Source organism: Fistularia commersonii, chromosome 11, assembly GCF_037954325.1.
Source record: "Fistularia commersonii isolate RoL2024-O1a breed Wild chromosome 11, RoL_Fcom_v1.0, whole genome shotgun sequence".
In the NCBI taxonomy this organism is placed as follows: domain Eukaryota; kingdom Metazoa; phylum Chordata; class Actinopteri; order Syngnathiformes; family Fistulariidae; genus Fistularia; species Fistularia commersonii.
Window position 1 is genome coordinate 16,918,457 of NC_141294.1, and position 13,796 is coordinate 16,932,252.

General features: G+C 50.2%; 1 protein-coding gene across 1 annotated transcript in view; it reads right to left on the bottom strand.

Annotated features, from left to right (window-relative positions):
• Positions 1 to 964: 964 nt before the first annotated feature.
• Positions 965 to 13,796, bottom strand: part of pou2f2b (POU class 2 homeobox 2b) — a 13,548-nt gene continuing 716 nt past the window's right edge. Inside the window, exons 2-14 of the mRNA XM_086155805.1 lie at positions 12,802 to 12,836; positions 12,141 to 12,257; positions 10,957 to 11,190; positions 9,180 to 9,285; positions 9,010 to 9,101; positions 8,785 to 8,934; positions 7,663 to 7,804; positions 7,442 to 7,590; positions 6,506 to 6,700; positions 6,236 to 6,438; positions 5,476 to 5,544; positions 5,090 to 5,163; positions 965 to 3,205 (exon numbers count right to left, since the gene is read on the bottom strand). Of these exons, the coding sequence (XP_086011931.1) occupies positions 2,892 to 3,205; positions 5,090 to 5,163; positions 5,476 to 5,544; positions 6,236 to 6,438; positions 6,506 to 6,700; positions 7,442 to 7,590; positions 7,663 to 7,804; positions 8,785 to 8,934; positions 9,010 to 9,101; positions 9,180 to 9,285; positions 10,957 to 11,190; positions 12,141 to 12,257; positions 12,802 to 12,836 (1,880 nt within the window). The 3' untranslated portion in view covers positions 965 to 2,891. The remainder of the gene's footprint in view (positions 3,206 to 5,089; positions 5,164 to 5,475; positions 5,545 to 6,235; positions 6,439 to 6,505; positions 6,701 to 7,441; positions 7,591 to 7,662; positions 7,805 to 8,784; positions 8,935 to 9,009; positions 9,102 to 9,179; positions 9,286 to 10,956; positions 11,191 to 12,140; positions 12,258 to 12,801; positions 12,837 to 13,796) is intronic.

The window sequence follows — 13,796 nt, forward strand, 5'->3', positions numbered from 1 at the left end:
ATCATCAAAGAATATGAGGTATATGATGAACTATCTCTCTTTTACATCCCAGGAGTGAGTGAAGAAACAGAAGACACAAGGGGGGAACGGAGGACGAGTGGAGAGCTTCCTCCTCCTCTTTTCCCCGCCTAACAAATACCCTTTGCTCCAGTTGATCCTGTCTCCTGTTTCACTTTTCTTTTTTCTTTTTTTTTTTTGGTTGTGTAGCAGTAAAGCTTTCAGGATTTCCTCCGAGAAGGAGGAAGGTATCAAGAAGGGAAGCAGCGCTGGGTCCCAAACGCCCTGGCTTACTACACAGTTATTACACTGTTATTACACGGTTATAACACTGTTATTACACGCAAACAGTTCCAACCAGCCGTTTGGGTATGTCCAATCTTCTTTTTTTTTTTTTTTTTTTTGCCTCGCCAGGGGGAGGTTTGCCCCGCCAGGGCTGCTTCCCTTCGGCCCAGTGAGGAAGAGGAACCGTCGCGACTGGAGTCCCAGTCCGGTTCAGTCCGCTCAGGACCAGCTCTGCGTCTGGCATTTTTGGTTTCAAGGAGAAAGAACTCCGGCAAAGGGGGGCAACGGAAGGAAGAAAAACAAACCAAAAAAAAAAAATTTCTACCTCGAGTACATCCCAGAATATGAAAAAAAGCACCTCTACCAAATAAATTAACAAATAAATAAGGAGATTAAAAAGCAACAGAACCGGGTCGACCCTGAATAAATAGTACAATCAAAAGTCTGAACCAGTAGCGGAAATAAAGTCCGAAGAGAGATAGTCGGATTTTTGGTCTAAAATCAAGTTATCATTTTTTTTTTTTTTTTTTTTTCTTTTCTGGAGAACACGGCGATCGGTAAGCAGAACATAGATCTTTCCTACAAAATCTAGAGAAGCACTAACAGATACATTCCATCTAAGGGTGGAGGACCCGGACCGGGTCGGACCGGGTCGGGCCTCCCCTCCGCACCCCCTTCCCCCTCCCCACCGGATCCGATACTCTTTGGGTTGGTCGAGTCCGGCCGCGGAGGTCGTCTCGGTTCTTTGGGCGACCTTCTCCGACGGAGAACCGGTGCGAGTGGGCGTGGGTGGGATTCTGGTTCCTATTTGGTTTTTTCCTTTTTTTTTTTTTTTTTTTTTGTTTTTTCCCCGCTTTTTGTTTGTTCGATTAAAAATCTGGAAGCTGAACGTTCACAGTATTCATCCTCCGGTGGGGGGGGGGGGGGCAAGTCGGCGCCGAGGGGGTCCAGGGTTGGGGGGGGGACAACCGGTGGCAAGAGAAGGGGGGAAAATAAAAAGCTTCAGTTCTGTGAGGTCGTTTGGGTTTGGCTCCGTCCGGAACCGGAGCTGGAGAAGGTGGAGAAGGTGGAGAAGGTGCAGGAGGGGGTTTGTCCGTCTCCGCCCCCTCCCTCCAACACGTGGACCCCCATCCCCATCTCCACCGATGCTACGTTGTCAAGTCAGGATGGGGGGGAGAAGGTCCACCACCACCACCACCACCACCTCCTTTCAGTTCGTTTTTGGTTTCCTGTCGTTTCTTCTTCTGGTCTTTTTTTTTTTTTTTTTTTTTTTTTTTTGGTTTGGGGTTTATTTTTGGTTTCCTCTTAGAAAAAAAACAAACAAAAACAAAAAAATAATAAAGGAGTGAGAGACGTCCCCTCGTGGGGAGGGGCGGAGTCTTCTTCAGTTCCCGAGATGAAGCCCCGCCCCCAAAAAAAAGGTCATGACTGTCCTCAAATGTCTTGAAGGGCCTGTCGAGAGGAACGGCCTTGAGAACGCTTTGGTTTCCACGGGAGAAGAAATGGAGGCGAGGCAGGAGACGGACGGATGGGTGGACGGACAGGTGAGAAGATGGACAGGTATGAGGTGGTCTTCATATGGAGATGTCTGGAAGGACAAGGTGTGAACATCTCCACAGAGACAGGTGTCCTGATTGGCTCATTTATCTCTCCTTCTGAAAGCGTCCAATCAGGGCCTGATTTCACAGGTTGACTCGCTTTGGTCACTTCCTGGTTGGTGCAGGTGGAGATGTTCAGGGATCCGTTCTCCAGCTGAGAACCTGGAGATGACCATGGAGATGATGGTGATGATGATGATGGACAGGATGGAAAGCTGGTCTGGTCCGACGGAGACGCCATCGTCGGGGGCAACGGATGACACATGAACAGAAGTGGATGCGATGTCGTGTGTGTGTGTGTGTGTGTGTGTGTGTGTGTGTGTGTGTGTGTGTGTGTGTGTGTGTGTGTGTGTGTGTGTGTGTGTGTGTGTGTGTGTGTGTGTGTGTGTCCTGGATAGCTTCAGTATTTACACGTCCATTGAATAAAGCTTTTCTCTCCGTATTTTTGGTTTTTCGGGGTTTTGGTTTGGTTGTCACTTTTTTTTTTTTGTCATTGTGTTTCCTCCTACTCCGGGTTAATTTTTGGTTTCAACAGATCCTCCTGCTTCTGCTGCTCCTTCGGACCTTCAGAACTTCTGGAAGGAAAACAGGAGCTACCTCGTCCTCCTCTTCATCCTCCTCTTCCTCTGTCCTTCGTCTCACAGCAAAGTCTCTTTGTCATTTTTGGTTTCTGCGGGTTGAGAAGTCGCTCGCGGAGGGGACGGGGGGACGGAATGGCGGCGCCGCCGCCACCGCCGCCGCTGCCGCCGCTGTGTTCCCGCCTCCTCCGTCCGTTTGGCTAGGTTAAGATTTTTTGGTTGATCTATTCCATCCCTCCCTCCGTCTCTCCTCTTCCATTCTGTGTATTTTTGGCATCGAAAGACTCGGAGAGAAGGAGCCCTTGGGTGAAGAGGAGGGGAAGAGGAGCCAGAGAGGAAGAGGTAAAGCTTTGGTGTGAAAGGCGAGGCTCCTCCACCTCCGTCCGTCCGTCCGCCCGCCCGCCTCCCCGTCTCCGATTGGCCGTCGGCGCTGTCACTCGATCTTGGCCCCGCCCAGCGGCGGCGGGCTGTGGGCCATGTCGCCGGAGGAGCAGGAAGAGGCGGGGCTTGAGCAGGGAGAGGGGGAGCAGGGGGTCGGGCTGACGCTACTGGCCGAGGGGAAGGGCGAGGGCTGGGAGGCTTTTGCCAGCACGGCGCCCGGGTTCTGGCCCATGTGGAGGAACGCCGGGTGGTTGAGGAAGAGCGAGGACGCCAGCCCCGCCCCCTGACCCCCCGACGCCCCCAGCATCAACTTGCTGGCCCCCTCAAGACTGGAAAGAGGCAGCTGGCCACCACTGGCTGCCAGGGCTGGGGGCGACAGGAACACAAGAGAACGTCCACTCAGCAAAGGCACAACGCAGTACTCATGTATTTCCACTGGTTAGTCCTAGCAGACCCAACTTTCTACATCTACTTCACCTTGGAGTACTGTGTACTGTAACTGGTATATGTTGCTCATACTAGATATCATGTTCTTGCTCTGGACATCGTGTTCCTACACTAGATACCTGGTTCCTACACTAGATACCACATTCCAAAACTGTATACCATGTTCCTTGTTCTCCATACCATTTCTCTAGTACTAGAGTTTTTTTTAGGTACCATGGCCCTATACTGGTTACCATGTTCTTGTATTGGATATGATACTTCTTGTACTAGAAACCATGTTTCTAGTACTTGATACCATGTTTTTTATACTTGATACCATATTTCCTGTACTAGATGCCATGGTCCAATAGTGGTTACCATGTTCTTGTGCTGGATATGATGCCTTTTTCACTGGATACCATGGTATTGTGCTCGATATGATACTTCTTGGACTAGATACCATGTTTTTTATACTTGTTACCATATTTCTTGTACTAGGTACCATGTTTCTAGTACTGGAAACCATGTCCTTGCACTGGTTACCATGTTCTTGGACTGGATATGATACTTCTTTTACTAAATACCATGTTCCTCTAATATGTGCTATGTTCTTGTACGAGATAACACGGTCCTATACTGGTTACCATGTTCTTGTACTGGATATGATACTTCTTTTACAATATGCCATATTTCCAGTACTTGATACCATATTTCTTGTATTGGGTACCATGGTCCAATGCTGAATACTATGATCCTTGTGCCAGATGCCATGTTTTTTATACTTGACAACATAATTCTTGCACAAGATACCATGTTCCCATAACGGTTACCATGGTCTAGTACTGGAAACCATGTCCTTGCACTGGATACCATGGCTGGGGGTACTAGATTTGTACTAGATATGATACTTCATGTACTCAATACCATGTTCCTCTACTATATTATATGTTCTTGTTCTGGCTACCATGGTCCTATACTGGATATCATGATCTTGTACATCAATCCAGAACCATCTGGTACAACAACAACAACGATTCTCCTTTCATACTGTGAGCACTTTTTTGTTGATAAAAGATACTTGTACTTCAGTTACCCTTCACTTGAGGCTGAGTACTTTTCACAGTGTGAGAGCAGTACTTGTAATGCAGTAAAGTATCTGAATACTTTAAATCTGACAGGCTCAGGATGGTGTGAGTTTGTACCACATGGTTCGGACCAAGAGTCGGGTCTCGGGTAGACAGGCGTTGCTATGGGAACGAGGTGCGGAATGGATTCGGGTGAAGATGAAGAAGGTGGAAGAGGAGAAGCAGAAAATGGAGAAGAGGGAGGAGCAGGAGACAAAGATGAAACATGAGGTGCAAATGGATGAGAAGAAGAGGATGAGGAAGGAGGAGTAGAAAAAGGATTAGGCTGAGGATAAACATGAAGAAGTAGAAGAAGAGATGAAAAGGAAAAAAGGAAAAGGACAAGCAGAAGGTGAAGATAAAGATGGAGTTGGAAGAGGAGGACAAGAGGAGGATCTTCAAGGAGTGACTGGAGGAGACGAAGAGGAGGAAAGGATGATGAAGGCGAACACAAACACTACACACAAACACACACACACTTACACACACACACACTTACACACACACTGGATGGGATGGATGAGAATCTTATCAATGTTCCTACACATTGTTCTTTGGATCTCCTCCCCCTAACCCCCTGTATGTGTGTGTGTGTGTGTGTGTCTGTGTTCTCTACATCATCTCCTAGACTAGGCTCCGCCCACCCCACACTGCTGATTCAGAGCTCGGTTGGCACACACACACACACACACACACACACCTTGGATGGTAGCCAGGGGACTGTTACCGAGGAGGGCTTGGCTCATCCCTGTGTTAACCCCCATCACAGTGTTCCTGTGGTATCACACACACACACACACACACACACACACACACACACACAAGCAGCGGCGTACATGTGTTAGCATGTACAAGGAGAAAAGGTGGGAAAAGGAGCAGGTTTAGCAGGAAGGACAAGCAGAGGGTAAAATCAGCCTGACAGAGAAGGAGAGAAAAAGAATTAGCATCTGATTGCAAAAAAAAGAAGACTTCATTCTGGGAGGGTATTTATGGGTGAGGGAGGGGCAACAAGGGGGGGGTAAATACAGAATTGTGCCCCGGTAACTGCTACCCTCCTTGTGTGGGGGGGTCTGCACTCGTACTCACCTCAAGTTTGCTGCAAAGTCGGAGATGTAGTTGGAGACGTCGCCGTTCTTTTTGCCAACACGCCACAAGCTGTAAACACAAGAGGCACGCACACACACACACACACACACACACACACACACACATACACACACACACACGCGCAAACATACACATGGGTTAGCATGCATTGCCGAACAGTGGGAGAGCAGTAAAATCTTGCAGCATGCTGGGATATCTGTGTGTGTGTGTGTGTGCGTGTGTGTGTGTGTGTGTGTGTGTGCAAGGAAATCATTCCCATGCTCACACACCAGTGGACGTATCAATGTTGTTTGTCATAAATGTACAAGATGATGGAGGTGGCGGCAGTAGCCATTAAAATCAGGTGGCCAGTAAGGTTTTAGGAGGCTCGGACCACCGACCAATCAGAGTGCTCGGAGGAAAGGGGCCGGACATGCCGGGAAAAGCGGTGGGTGCCATAAAATGGGGTTGTTGCCGCGAAAGCTCGTTTGATTTGAAAGGATGGAAAAGGGAAAAGAAGGCTTGAGTGAGTGAGAAGGAGCGAGAGGAAGAAGCAAAAAGAAGTGGGAGACAGGGAATGGGAAGAGGGAGCAAGAGGAAGCAAAGTGAAGAAGTGAGAGGGAGCAAGAAGAAGGAGCAAGAAGAAAGAGTATAGAGACGGACCGAGGAGAAGGAGTGAGTCCGATGCCAGCAGAAGTACCAAATTTTCTGATTGCTAGGCCGAGTTGACCCCCTTGTGGCAGTTGGAGGCGGACCTTACCCTGCGTTCAGGCTCAGGGTGCTGTGGCTGGGGGTGGCCGGGCTCGCCGTGCTGCGGGGGGGAGGAGTCACCGGGGAGGGGGCGGAGCTGTGAGGGGGGTGCGTGCCGCCGAGGGAGGGGTGGGTGGAGGTCAGGGGGCAGGCGGAGGACATGGTGGTCACTGTTGTGCTGGTCACAGCCTGCGTAAGCTGGAAGGTCAGACAGTGTGAGATGCTGGAGCTTAGTGGACCGAACGGCGCCACAGTTGCCCCAGGGATGCGGACCTACCATGTGGGGGCTGTAGCAGGGGGGCTTGTGCGTGGGTGGAGCTGCGGGGGGCTGGCTGGGCAGGGGGGGCGTGGCACTGCTGGGGTTGATGCGCTTCTCCTTCTGCCGGCGGTTGCAGAACCAGACCCGGATCACCTCCTTCTCCATGTTGAGCTGCTCGGCAATCAGCAGGATCTCCTCTGAGGTAGGCTTCTGGTTCTGGAGGCGGGACCAAGGGAAAGAGGGGAGCAGGGGGCAAACCCAGTAAGGACTAACATCTGACACAGGACATGGGTCATATCAGTGGACGGGTCACAAGGACAAGGAATCGGTTCCTGGAACTTAGGTGCTAAGGTACTGGTACTTGGGTTCCTCAAACCCTTCTTCTTCACCCTCGGGCTGCTCCCTTCAGGGGTCGCCACGGTGAATCAACCTCCTCCATCCAACCCAATTTTTCTTCGTGCCCTCTTTTACTCGATCCACACATCTTCTCACTGGTCTTGCCATAGATCTCCTGCTCTGCAGCTCCAACACAAGTATCCTTCAGCCAATGCATTCACCATCCCTCCTCTGCACATGACCAAACCATTTCAGTCTGACTTCTCTTGTCTTATCTCTGAAACATCTAACATGTGTTGTCCCTCTGATGGACTCATTCCTGATCCTAACCACCTTCATCTCTGCAACCACCAGCTCTGCTTCCTGTCTTTTCTCACCTGGTATCCAATGAGGGTTATCATTGACAACCAAGAACCTTATCCCTCACGGTTGCACCTCAATTCTGAACTCCTGCTTTTGGTTCCTTCTGATGGAACCAAGTTTGGTGATTTCCAAATGTCTAAAACCTTTAGAGGGTACTCCTGAAAGACTTCCTTTCTGGAGGTACCTGCTCCTGAGCTTGTTCTATCCACAATGACCCGAGGACCTCCACACTGACTGCGATAAGACCCGGGTTCTCACCGTCAGGAAGGCTCTCTCCAGGGCCACGCGGACATTGGTCTCGATGCTGGTTCTCTTCTTCCTGCGGCGCCCAGGAAGCCCATCGAAGCCCAGGGACGGGGAGGACAGGGAGCTGGGGCTGGGGAGCGTGCTGTCGATGGACATGGTCTCTGAAAGACAAAGCGCAAGGAGGTCAGTCTGGTGAACACCCGCTTGGGCGTCTCTGCGGTGACGGACAGAACCTGCGTCGTTCAGCCACTTCTCCAGCAGGGGCTTCAGTTTGCACATGTTCTTGAAGCTCAGGTTGAGGGCCTCGAAGCGGGAGATAGTGGTCTGGCTGAAGTCGTTGCCGTAGAGCTTCCCCATGGCCAGTCCCACGTCACCCTGCCCGGGAGGAGACACCTGCTCACATCCTTTGGAACTCTGGACCTCCAACAAGGCTCCCACATCACATCCCATAATATCAAGGAGACACAACTGAGTCTGTTTTCTAAGAAGAGCCTCCAGGAGAAGCTTGAATCCTGGAGTTTTTCTACCTCTGGCTGAAAGCAACACACACACACACACACACACACATGCACGCACGTACACGTTCACTCTCACACACACTGTTCACACGTGCATATTTGCATGCACATGCAGATACTCACATTCATTTTTACAAGCATACACACTCACTCAGTCACAATCACACATGTATACACAAATGCATGCATGTTTACACACACACACACACACACACACACACACACACACAAACACTCACATTGTCACAACTAACACAAGCAAGCAAACCCACACACAGACTCATAAACACACTCAAACTCAATTACACACACACACACACACACACGCCAAAAACATGCACACACACACACACACAAGCATACCCAGTCTCACACACACACACAAACACACACACACCAAAAACATGAACACACACACAAGCAAGCGTACCCAGTCTCTCTCACACACACACACACACACACAAACACGCACACACAATACACAACTGCAAACCCACTGATACCCCCACAGACTCATATAAACACACTCAGACAAACTCACTTACACACACACACACACACACACTAAAACATTCACATTTATTCACATTACAGACGCACGCGCATGCACACACACACCCCATAACACTAGCAAACACACACACACCAGCAAACACACAATCACACACACGCGTACGCACTCAAGACATACACAAGCTCACACTCTCAAACACACACACACACACAGTCATACACATACACAAGCTCACACACACACACATGCAAACACAGACATACAGACAATCACGCTCACGCACACATACACACACACACACACACACACACACACACACACACCTGTGTGAAGCCCAGCTTGATGCGTCTCTGCTTGAAGGTGCGGGCGAACTGTTCCAGCTCCTCCAGGTCGCTGGGCTCCTCGGGGTGAGGGGTCACGGAAGGCACGGAGGCCCCGCCCCCTCCGCCGCTCACCTCCCCGCTCTTGTCCCGCTGCGGAAGCCACAGGTGCGTTAGAGTCCATTCCCACACACACACACACACACACACTCCGGCACACACACACACCTGCGCCTGCAGCCCCACCCTGCCGGGGGTCGGCAGCAGGCCGCCCTGGCCCTGCTGGGGGAGCGGGATGAGGCCGGGGGCGGCCAGGAGCCCTGGGGGGAACAGAGCGCTGCGGTCAGAACCTCGGAGGCCCGGCGCCGAGCGAGAGCAGGAGGCGCTCGGGGGCGGACCTTGCTGGCCCTGCTGAGGCTGCGGGAGGAGGAACTGGGCCGGGGAGGGGAGGGGGTGGCCCGGGACCAGAACCAGCTGCTGGATCTGCAGCAACTGCTGGATGTCCTGGGGAGAGGAGAGGGAGGAGTGAGGAGGAGGAGACGCACACACACACACACACACACACACAGGCATTGTAGAAGCAGGCACACACCGCCGGTGTCATACAGAGTCAGGCATTCACACACACTTGAACCACGCCCGACGACACACACACAGACACACGCACACGCACACGGCAGCATATCACCACATCCACGCACCCCCCCAACAATCGATCAGCGCACAATCAGCGCACGCACATACACACACACGGCATGTAACCAGGTTATCACACACACCGACATTCACGCACCTCAACACACAAGGCTCTGCAGCCCATGCATGCACGCACACACACATACACACACACACACACACACACACAAACATGTGTAGTACACACACATCTACAGTAGGCACACATTTAGAGCAGACACACCCATACATACACACACACAGACACATGTATACACACACACACATACACACACACACACACATCTGCAAATCTGCACTGCACTGTGCAAACGCACACATCTGCACCTATACACACATCTACAGCAGCACACACAACCACACACATCTGCAAATCTTCACTGTGCAAACACACACCTGCAGCACCCACACATACTGTACTTACACAATCAGACACACACAGTACAGCAGCACTTACACACTTACAGAGATTTAGCACACACACACACACACACACACACACACACACAACCTTGCATGCAAACACACACACACTTGCAACAGAAATGCACACCACACACACACCTGCAGCTCGCAAACACCGTATACACACACACACACACACACACACACACACACACCCACACCACCTTGCATTCAAACACCCACACATCTGCAACACAAATACACACTACACACACATTTGCAACACAAACTTACACCACACATGCCATACACACACATCTGAAGCTCACAAACACACGCTATACACACATGCACACACAACCTCTCTCTCTCACACAGTCACAAACATATACAACATTGCATGCAAAGACACACACACACACACACACACCTGCAACTCACAAACATACACCATACACAAACACAACCTCTTTCTCTCTCTCACACACACAAACACACACCTGCAGCATCCACACACTTATACATACAAGAACTTTAGCGTGCGCGCACACACACACACACACACACACACACACACACACACACACACACACACAACCATGCATGCGAACATACACACACCTGCAACAGAGATGCACACCACACACACACACACGCGCCTGCTCCTCACAAACACACACCATACACACACAAGCTTGCATTCAAACACACACATTTCTGCAACACAAACGCATACCGCACATGACACACACACACACACACACACACACACCCTTGCATGCGAACATACACACACCTGCAACAGAAATGCACACCACACACACACATTTACAGCTCACAAACACACACCATACACACTCACACACACAACCTCTTTCTCTCTCTCACACACACACACACACACACACACACACACACACCTGCACCTCACAAACACACACCATACACACATACAAAGCCGGTGAGTGTGTGCGTGAGAGAAACAGAACATGGCGTAAGTTGACGATGCATCAAGTCACAGACCAGAACCTCGGCCAGGCCTCGGACCGAGCGGCGGCCGCGATTGGTCAGTACCTGGGCGGTAAGCTGGATTGGCTGCGAGAGCGTTAGCTGCGGGGGAGGAGGCGGAGCCTGTTCCTGTGCGTTCTGAGCCTGCTGGCCCGACTGCGCCTGCTGGCCCTGCTGATTGGCTGCGGCGGCGGCGTGCGCGGCGTGCGCGGCGCTAGACTGTTGCACCGCCGCGGCCAGGAGCTGAGCCTGAGCCTGCTGGAGCAGCAGCTGCTGCTGCGCCGGTAAAAGAGCCGTCAGCTGACGAAGGCCAACAACACGAGGAGGAAGGAGACGAGGAGAGGAGGAAGGAGAGGAGACACAGAAGGAAACAAGGCGCTCAAAAAGCAGCTTGAAGGAAGCAAGAAGGTCAAAGCAAAGCACTGCTTGTGTGTGTGTGTATGTGTGTGTGTGTGTGTGTGTGTGTCAGGTTGTGTGACAACACGTCAGGTTGTGTGTGTGTGTGTGTGTGTGTCAGGTTGTGTGTCAACACGTCAGGTTGTGTATGTGTGTGTGTGTGTTTGTGCGTTATGAAACATGTCTATGCGTGTGTGTGTGTTGGTTGTGAGTATGGCAAGTTGTGTGTCTGTGACTGTCAGGTGGTGTGTGTGGGGGGATTAGCGCACATGTGTCTATGCATGTGTGTATTGGTTGTGAGTATGGCACGTTGTGTGTCTGTCAGGATATGTGTGTGTATGTGTGTGTGTGTGTGTCAGGTTGTGTGTCAACACGTCAGGTTGTGTGTGTGTGTGTGTGTGTGTGTGTGTGTGTGTGTGTGTGTGTACGTGTCAGGTTGTGTGTCAACACGTCAGGCTGTGTGTGTGTGTGTGTGTGTGTGTGTGTGTGTGCGATAGGAAACATGTCTATGCGTGTGTGTGTTGGTTGTGAGTATGGCAAGTTATGTGTCTGTGACTATCAGGTTGTGTGTGTGGGGGGAGGTTAGCGCACATGTGTCTATGCATGTGTGTATTGGTTGTGAGTATGGCACGTTGTGTGTCTGTCAGGTTATGTGTGTGTATGTGTGTGTGTGTCAGGTTGTGTGTCAACACGTCAGGTGTGTGTCCACTTTAAATGTTGAGCACGCTGCAAATGTTTTTGTACAAATGTGCCATGTTGTTTGTGTTTGTCAGGTTGTGTGTGCATATGTCAAGTTTTGTGTGTTTGCAACTGTGTCAATGTGTGTGTGTGTGTGTCAGGTTGTGTGTTCTCACCCCTGCCAGTTGTGAGCTGGTCAGCATCAGCTGTGTGTGTTGCAGTGCTGTCTGTGGTGGGGTGGGACAGTGGGAGGCGGGCAGGGGAGGGGGCGTCTCACACTCCTCCATCTTAGTCTGAAAAACAAGGTGCAACATGAGAACACACACACACACACACACACACGCACAAACAAACACACACACACACACACACACACACACTCCTCTCCTACCTGCAGTCTAACAGTTTTAATTCTAGTCTAATTGTTCTCTGCCGGTTCTGGTGTGATGGCGTCGCCTGGCTCCGCCCCCTGGACAGGTCGGGGCGCCTGGCCCCGCCCCCTCATTTGCATACACACGTGCAAATTTGGCGAACCTTTTGCGTGCGTGTCGTAATAACACACACTCCTGCCAGAGGACCCTGGCCGAACGACAAGGCCCGGGGTGAACCCGCACGCACACACACATGTGTGTGCTAACCTTGCTACTGTTAAAGGTTAAGGATGGAACTGAACCCCAGTCACATCTTCGCTTAGCTTAGCTTATTAACGCGTTATTAACTGTTTATTACAGTGTTATTACACGTTGCTAGGCCATTAAAACGAGGAGGTCAGCAGATGTTTCGGAAAATACTGTGTCGCGGGGCATTGGCAAGTGGGCGGGATGTGTCAGGCAGTACCTGGTGATCGGATTCCGGGCCGTTCCGCTCTGAATCTGTGGGAGGGAAGGGGAAAAAGTGACACGCCATGTGTTGAGGTGAACCACAGGAGAACAGACAGTGGGAGTCGTAACTTAATGATCTTTTTATTTTTAGAATTTTGTTTTTTTGAAACCACACACCTGTTGATTATGTTCACAACTCATTGGCACATTTCTGTCACAGATTTGGGATTTTAATAATCTATTTATGATACACGTTTCAATGCCTTATATTTTCCACACATCGCCTATGGAACTTATTATTCTTTTTAATTTTGGATTTCAATTATATTTGTCATATTTTCATATTATATTTAAATTATGGACTATTTTTTTCGATACACAAGTGTCATAAAATTAATCTGATCAGAATCAAAGGCATTTAATCGTTTTGATTTCATCTCCTTGAAATAAAATCAATAGCCAAATATTTTCCAGGTCATTTTCATCCTGTTAATTAGACTTGTTAATATTCTTGAGTGTTTTTGTAAAATTAGGGACGTTTTTACCATGTAGGGAAACACAGTGTTATTTTGTGTGTGTGTGTGTGTGTGTGTGTGTGTGTATGTGCTAAAGAAGTGTGTCTGTATGGGGCATACGTGTGTGTGTGTGTGTGTGTGTGTGTATGTGCTACAGACATATGTCTGTGTGGCGCAGATGTGTGTGTCTGCAGCAGACATGTGTGTGTGTTTCAGATGTGTGTCTGTGTGATGCAAATGTGTGTGCCTGCTGTAGACGTATGTGTGTATGTGCACTACGTGTGTGTGTGTGTGCTTCAGATGGGTGTTTGTGTGGCGCAGATGTGTCTGCTGTGTGTGCGTGTGTATGGGTGTGTGTGTGTGTGTGTGTATGTGCTTAAGATGTGTGTCTGTATGGGGCATACGTGTGTGTCCGCTTTAGACGTATGTTTGTGTGTGTGTGTGTGTGTGTGTGTGTGTGTGTGTGCTGCAGATGTGTGTGTCTTTGTAGGTGTGT